Source organism: Sinocyclocheilus rhinocerous, unplaced genomic scaffold (assembly GCF_001515625.1).
Source record: "Sinocyclocheilus rhinocerous isolate Xijiao unplaced genomic scaffold, SAMN03320098_v1.1 scaffold2116, whole genome shotgun sequence".
In the NCBI taxonomy this organism is placed as follows: Eukaryota; Metazoa; Chordata; class Actinopteri; order Cypriniformes; family Cyprinidae; genus Sinocyclocheilus; species Sinocyclocheilus rhinocerous.
Genome location: NW_015623486.1, coordinates 587,269 through 594,655, shown reverse-complemented (window position 1 = coordinate 594,655; position 7,387 = coordinate 587,269). Strand labels below are relative to the sequence as shown.

General features: G+C 37.7%; 1 protein-coding gene across 3 annotated transcripts; it reads right to left on the bottom strand.

Annotated features, from left to right (window-relative positions):
• Positions 1 to 29: 29 nt before the first annotated feature.
• Positions 30 to 6,492, bottom strand: LOC107754128 (putative RNA-binding protein Luc7-like 1). Of its 3 annotated transcripts, none has more exons than XM_016570491.1 (10): positions 6,281 to 6,352; positions 4,811 to 4,877; positions 2,731 to 2,825; positions 2,559 to 2,657; positions 2,360 to 2,470; positions 1,841 to 1,984; positions 1,466 to 1,642; positions 1,308 to 1,396; positions 760 to 789; positions 30 to 198 (listed from the first exon to the last, which is right to left on the bottom strand). In XM_016570491.1, exons 1-10 carry the CDS (start codon positions 6,281 to 6,283, stop codon positions 30 to 32), a joined length of 984 nt encoding a protein of 327 aa, XP_016425977.1. In that variant the 5' UTR covers positions 6,284 to 6,352. The 3 variants fall into 3 exon arrangements, 2 of the variants coding, with proteins under 2 accessions (XP_016425977.1, XP_016426055.1); XR_001641563.1 differs by lacking the exon at positions 6,281 to 6,352 and adding an exon at positions 901 to 940 and having other exon boundaries at positions 147 to 198; positions 4,811 to 5,284; XM_016570569.1 differs by lacking the exon at positions 4,811 to 4,877 and having other exon boundaries at positions 6,281 to 6,492.
• Between the last annotated feature and the right edge of the window lie 895 nt (positions 6,493 to 7,387).

The following is a 7,387-nucleotide window of genomic DNA, read 5'->3' as shown; positions in this document are numbered from 1 at the left end:
TATGAATGAGAGAGGAAGAGTATTAATTATTACTTGTGTGAGTGTTCTCGGCTGTGGCGCGAGCGGGATCTGGATCGAGATCGGTGCCGCCGGCGTCTGTCGCGCTCTTTGGAGCGAGAATGGGAACGGCGCTTCTCTCGCGATGCGGAGCGGGAACGTCGGCGTCTGCGCTCTCGATCACGTTCACGAGAACGAGACCTAGAAACAGTGAAAGGAAAAACAGGCATGAACAACTGCTACATGCATGAGATTAGAGAAATGTCCAATGCTACAATAAAAGCCTGTTTTCTTTTATCTTTTTAGTCATTTGCAATTATAAGATATGGATTTTATTTTGATTTAGGCTGATTTGACAATGAATCATTCTGATTAATATGCAAACTAGTTCAACACATTGAAAAGAACAATTTGCTCACAAACCTGCTATTGCTATGGCTTTTTGGGGAAGTTTTAACATTTAAAAGCAGTTGATAGCCAGTGAGATATTTTAGAGAGCCTAGAAAAATCTACGATAGAACAGAGTACAGACATTCAAAAGGTTTCAAGATTTTATTAATCCCCTCAAAGTTCAAATTTTTTAAATGCCCTGACATTTCCACGACTGTCGAAACCATTATTCTTACGTAGCACAATGTACTTGTGGCCAATGCACAATGTTCTTTGACTTAATCTCAGACCTTGATTTGCATGTTTGTTGTAATAACTGACATAATAGACATGAAAATAAATGCTGAATGAACAAGTGATTGAGCAACTGACCTCTTGCGTTCTCGGCTGCGTGACTTAGTCCTACAGGGAAAACCAGACAAGAATAACAATTATTTTGGTCAACATTGCAATCACTATTTAAACTGACTACTCATTGACTTTGGAAACTTTCTTAAATCTTTAAATAAATACATTAGTCTTTTTAACAGTGGGTTTCCTTGAACTTCAAAAACTGAAAAACAAAAACAAGTAGATAAAATTAACACATTTAATTATTAATAATAAATATACATTTAAATATCGTATGAAAATAAACTAGCAAACCAGACTTTCTTTTTTTTTTACCAGCATTTTACAACAATGTAGTATCTTAGAAATGCACACAATCACATGAAAATGTGCATAAAATATTTTCAAAACGAATGATTTTAACAGGTGATGTCTTTGAATTTTAAATTCAAAACATACAAAAATTACTACATAAAAATAAATAGGCAAACTAGACAAAGATCATTTTAGATTCTACCGTAAATTTCACAAAAATTAGGAATCTTAGAAATGCACCAGGTCACATGAAAATGTGTTTAAAATATTCTCACTGTTTTTTCATTTTCTCCTCTTTCTCCCGCTCTTCCCTCCTCCTCAGTCGCTCCTGGTTCCGTCTCTCCTGTTTGTCCTGCACGGTTTTCTGTAAAAAAATGCTGCAATGTAACCAATGACACCCCCCGCCAGCACCTCATTCAGGCCGACCCGTTACCTTCAGCTGTTCCAGCTTCTCTCTGATCTGAATGAAGCCCAGGTGCAGTTTGCCGCCAAAGTGGTCAGCGAGACGCCGGTCATTGTCATGGAGACCAAGATAGGCAGAGCAAACCTCACAGACGCGCAACTTCTGCTGCTGGAAACTGGAGGCGGGCATAGAGTTCCTGTACTCTTCCTGTAAATAAAACGATGACGATACTAGTAGCAGTTATTTATTTTTATTGCCATGTCAGAAAAACATCCAGAAAACACTACAAACTCACACTAGAGTAAGAGAGAGATTAGATTGTAAAAAAATTAAAAAGGTAACATCACATTTTGAATCAATGAAATGTGACAGCTTGCATATAAATAATATAGTATGCTGACGAACCTCTGCATCCTTCTTCTTAGTTCGGACTCTCTCAACCTCCTGTAGAACTGTCTGGGCTTCATCCACATTCCCCTCAGCGCCGAGCTGTTCAGCTTTCGCCAGCAGCTTCCCGATCTCCTCGTTCAACTCGTGAACCTTTTCTGCCTGCCAACCAAACACACAAGGTAAATAAGACACAGATCACACGACTCCATGAGTTCTTTATATAATCTAGGGACTTGAATACACAGCATCTCATTTTATTCAATCTCCTCCTTTTATTTGCACACAAAAGATCAGATTATTCATAAACTGAGAAAAGTAAAGAAAGGCTTGATTGTGCCAAAAATCATAATAATGATTGCTCTGATCGGTACAGAGATCGCAAATATTTACACTGATTACACACTAACTTGGGAAAAATCATGCATTTATTGACTTTTTTTTTTTAAACATTCAGGGTTATAATAACCAGGGCTATTATAGTAACAAAAACTTTTTTTAAATCATTGTGACTTGAAATTTTTCCACACTTCATACCTTTGCGGCCACCTCAGCGCTGATCTCTTCCTGTGTCTCAGCGAGACGCTTTTTGGCCAACTCAGTCCTGCGGTCACAGTCGGCAATAAACGACTCCAGGTGATCCACCGCCTGCACAACACAGATTCAGCATCAGCCTTTGCTGCAAATTCATTGCAAACACTAGCAGATGAGCTCGACTCAATACCGAATCACTTACATCCAGTTCGAAGAACAGGTCTCTCTCTTTAGACGCGATCTCATAGTCTGCTCTCAGCGCCAGGTCATGTATCTTAGAGCATTCGCCAAGGTCCATGCGCTACAAACACACGGCTTCATCAATATGCTGCACAAACACTCATCATCGACTGTTTTAATATGTTTTCCCTCACCGTTCCAGAGAGGATGTCATGCGGGCAGCAGTTGAGCAGGTGCGATTTGCAGACACGCTCGTCTGTGAATTTAACCCGCTGTCTCGACTCATCTCCTGTAAGGACACAGCACATAACAGACATTGAAAGAGACCACACACACACTCGCACGTGTCTCACACACACACTGCGTCTGCTACACACTGCTAACTTTGCGGCCAAGGGTCACACACCTGCCTGTCACTGCGGTGAAATCATGAGCTCTGACATATACGGAGCATGTGTTTGACTGTCGGATATAAATTGTGTTTCACAAGAAAGTAAAGGCTTTTCGTTCATGTACACTGAACAAAATGATAAACGCAACACTTTCATTTTTGCCCCCATTTTTCATGAGCTGAACTCAAAGATCTAAGACTTTTTCTATGTACACAAAAGGCCTATTTCTCTCAAATATTGTTGTGAAGATGCTGGATGTGGAGGTCCTGGGCTGGTGTGGTTACACGTGGTCTGCGGTTGTGAGGCTGGTTGGTTGTACTGCCAAATTCTCTGAAACGCCGTTGGAGACTGCTTATGGTAGAGCAATGAACATTCAATTCACGGGCAACAGCTCTAGTGGACATTCCTGCAGTCAGCATGCCAATTGCATGCTCCCTCAAAACTTGCGACATCTGTGGCATTGTGCTGTGTGATAAAGCTGCACATTTTAGAGTGGCCTTTTATTGTGGTCAGCCTAAGGCACACCTGTGCAATAATCATGCTGTCTAATCAGCATCTTGATATGCCACACCTGTGAGGTGGATGGATTATCTCGGCAAAGGAGAAGTGCTCACTAACACAGATTTAGACAGATTTGTGAACAATATTTGAGAGAAATAGGCCTTTTGTGTACATAGAAAAAGTCTTAGATCTTTGAGTTCAGCTCATGAAAAATGGGGGCAAAACAAAAGTGTTGCGTTTATCATTTTGTTCAGTGTAGATTGGAGATATTTAACTTACACTGACCCAAGGCCGCTTTCTTTAACTGGCTCCTTAATGTGAATGTCTAAAAATAAAGAGGTAGCATCTGATCACGGACCAAACCAAGAGGCTAGCAGTCCCTGTTATTATCAGTTATTTATTCTGTACAGCCACCATATAAATGCACCGATGTTTTCTACAGTGAGCATTCGGACTGGGTGATATAGCTCAAATAATGATAAAAATATTGATATTTTTCTGCATTTTAAGGTATAATTTAGTTATAAATTATTATTTAAAAATTATCACAAGATATTTAATTTATATGCACCAATATAACAAGCTAAATTTATTACAAAATCAATTAATACATGAAAATTAACATGTGCAAATGGAGTTTCAATCAGAAACACTACGTTTGGGAAGTTGAATGGTTAAAATATAAGCATTAAAATTATTGCACTGCTATTCAAGATATTGCGAAACATTATAAAGCCAGGAAAGAAAAAAAAACACACACACATCAAATGTTTTATATCACCCAGCCCTAGTTTGCATGATGCATCTACGGTTTTATAACAGCCAATTGAGTGCAAAGGTGTATGGGATAGCAGATCAGAGAGGGATGTCATGTTTCAGAGAGCCATCTTGTACTCAGTAATAGCACTAGCCCTCATGCGTACATACAGAAATGCTGCATAATCTAATGTGCATATTAAACCACAGTTGACCAAGTTGAAATAAGACATTGAAAACTAAAGTGAAAGGTTAATTGATACACACTGCGAGGTCTCTCCCATTCAGAACCCCTCCTGCGGTCCCAGCCTCTAAAAGTTTAAAGGGAAAAGCTTTTCTTGCCCAAACCTGTAATGAGGAAGTTGGGAATGATACAGAAGAATAAAAGTGCAGACGTCGGCGGAGGAATTTGAGTTTTCTTTCCTTTATTTTATTAAGTTAGATTTGAGGAAAGCCGCTCAGGCACAGCATCAGTGAACTACATCCGCCTGGGCAGAAGCTTCGTATCCTCTCTGCTCACTCTTACGTTACCAATTAGCGTGATGTGTAACACAGTTACTGCTGGAAAGCAAACAGTATTGTTTTTTCATATTCATAACAGCTTTAAAAAGCATTGGTGACTCACGGCTCGATGAACATGAGGCTTTTCTGCAACTCCCTTGCAGATGTAGGCTGGCAAACATACACTGAACCTTAATGAATAGAATAAAGGGGCCACAATTGTTCAGTCTGTATGAAACAAATGTACGGGAAGCATATGAATTCATCTCAGCATTCACACAGACAGTCGCTTCATTCACACGGAGGGTGAGATTTCTTACAGCCAGTAAAACTCAATTTAACAAATTCAAGTGCATCTGCTCAAGTCCCTTCGGTTGTTTACTCATCTTAAGCAAAATCCTCTTGAGCTGATCAAAATCACATCACAAAATCTAAAAGTCATATTTCCTCTTGGCAATGCTCCTTCAGATTTAATGCTTGCATCCATTTTTGGGGAAATTACTTTTCATATATAAAATCCCATTATTAATAGCTGATAAATAGAGAGAAGGCTGAAGATGCTTTATATATAAATTTTCATCATTTTAAATATATTTTATACATTTAAGAATATACATATTTCGCTTGTTTTGTTTACTGTGTGGAGACGTGCTGATATCGCGTTTGGTCTCATTCTGTATTGCGTATCTTGTCAGTGTCTGCGCTTGCTTGGCCATTTGTTGTGAAAAAATAAGGAAAATGTGTCCAAGCGCCAGCAGAAAACAGTGTAAAGAAATAGTCTTTGAGAGAAGCAGTCTTTATCAGCGGAAATTAAAAGCAGCTCGTAAGTGTATTTACTTGTCTCATTAGTGTGTAGTGCAGTTGTCGTTGCTAGGAAACGCTTGTTTTGTTTACTGTGTGGAGACGTGCTGATATCGCGTTTGGTCTCATTCTGTATTGCGTATCTTGTCAGTGTCTGCGCTTGCTTGGCCATTTGTTGTGGAAAAAATAAGCAAAGTGTGTCCAGCTGAATTAATTTATTATTTTGTTAGACGGGTATAAAAAAAGCTTACCGCGGCAGCCGTCGCATGTTGTATGAATTTGTCATTTTTATTTAATTTCTTTATTTTTAAAAGGTGTATAAGTTGTATTGATAAAGTTTTAGCTTTTAGTCTTGGATCTGTTTTTAGTTGTTTTAATACTACAATTGATTGCTTCTGTTGTCCTGATTTGTAAGTCGCTTTGGATAAAAGCGTCTGCTAAATGACTAAATAAATAAAAACATTTTAATTTTCACAATATTCATTTACTAAAGATATTTTCCAACTGCCCACACATATTCACTATTCACTGTAATATTTTACGATAGAATCCACTGACATTATCTTAGCATACGGAGCCGTGACGTCATTACTCCCCTTCATGGACACAAACATTAAACTGAAGCGTTTCAAGAGGAAATGCTGCTGCATTTAGCCAATCTTAAGACTCTGATATATATCTTAAGACATTGATTTTAATATTAGTCTGGCTCATTATATTCTGGTTTGGGTTAATCTGAGCGCGCGGCCTACAGAAATCCTCTCAGAGCCGTTAGCACGCGGCTAACACTCACCATCCCTCGACGTTCCCATCAGCTGATCCAGCAAAGCTTTCATCTGAGCCTGGGCCGACATCCTGACACGATTAACTCGCTCGCCTTACAAAGGTGATGGTGATTTTACCCTAAAATGAAAGTTTTAATCATCGGCGAACCGCTTCGCTCCAGTGTCTGTCGCCGCCGTCACTCTCTTCATTAGCGAGAGAGCAAACAAAACGAACTCAAACGAGTGAGCGGCCAATCAGAGCGCGCTACGCAATCTTAAAGAGGAAGTGTATTTTATATTGAATATATTTTACTATATATTATTATTATTACATTTTTTTTGTATTCTTTGTTTTATAAAATAAATAATAATAATTAAGAAACTCAAATGTATAACAAAACCTGTAACATACTTACTAACATCAATAATATTCAATTTAGCAGTTACAAAGATTAATTTTAACTAATCGTTTATATAATATATTTTACTATACTGAACAAAATAATAAACGCAATACTTTTGTTTTTGCCCCCATTTTTCATGAGCTGAATTCAAAGATCTAAGACTTTTTCTATGTATACAAAAGGCCTATTTCTCTCAAATATTGTTCACAAATCTGTCTAAATCTGTGTTAGTGAGCACTTCTCCTTTGCCGAGATAATCCATCCACCTCACAGGTGCAATATTTGAGAGAAATAGGCCTTTTGTGTACATAGAAAAAGTCTTAGATCTTTGAGTTCAGCTCATGAAAAATGGGGGCAAAAACAAAAGTGTTGCGTTTATCATTTTGTTCAGTGTATATTATTATTATTATTATATTTTTGTATTGTTTGTTTTCTGAAATAACTAAATAATAATAACTAGATAAAAAAGTTTGTCAAGACAAACTTTAAGGTTGGCTTGAGAAAGCCGGACCAGAAAGTTTGAAAAAGTTGTAAAAGTTTAAAAAGTTTAAGAAGTTTAAAAAAGTTTTAAGTTTGATGGTTTTCAGTCTGAAATAGTTTGAAGTTTAAAGTAGTTTTAAAAGCTTAAAGTTTGAATGTTTTGAAGGCAATACAGTCTGTCAGTCAGATAGATAGATAGATAGATAGATAGATAGATAGAAATAGTCAGATAGATAGATAGATAGATAGATA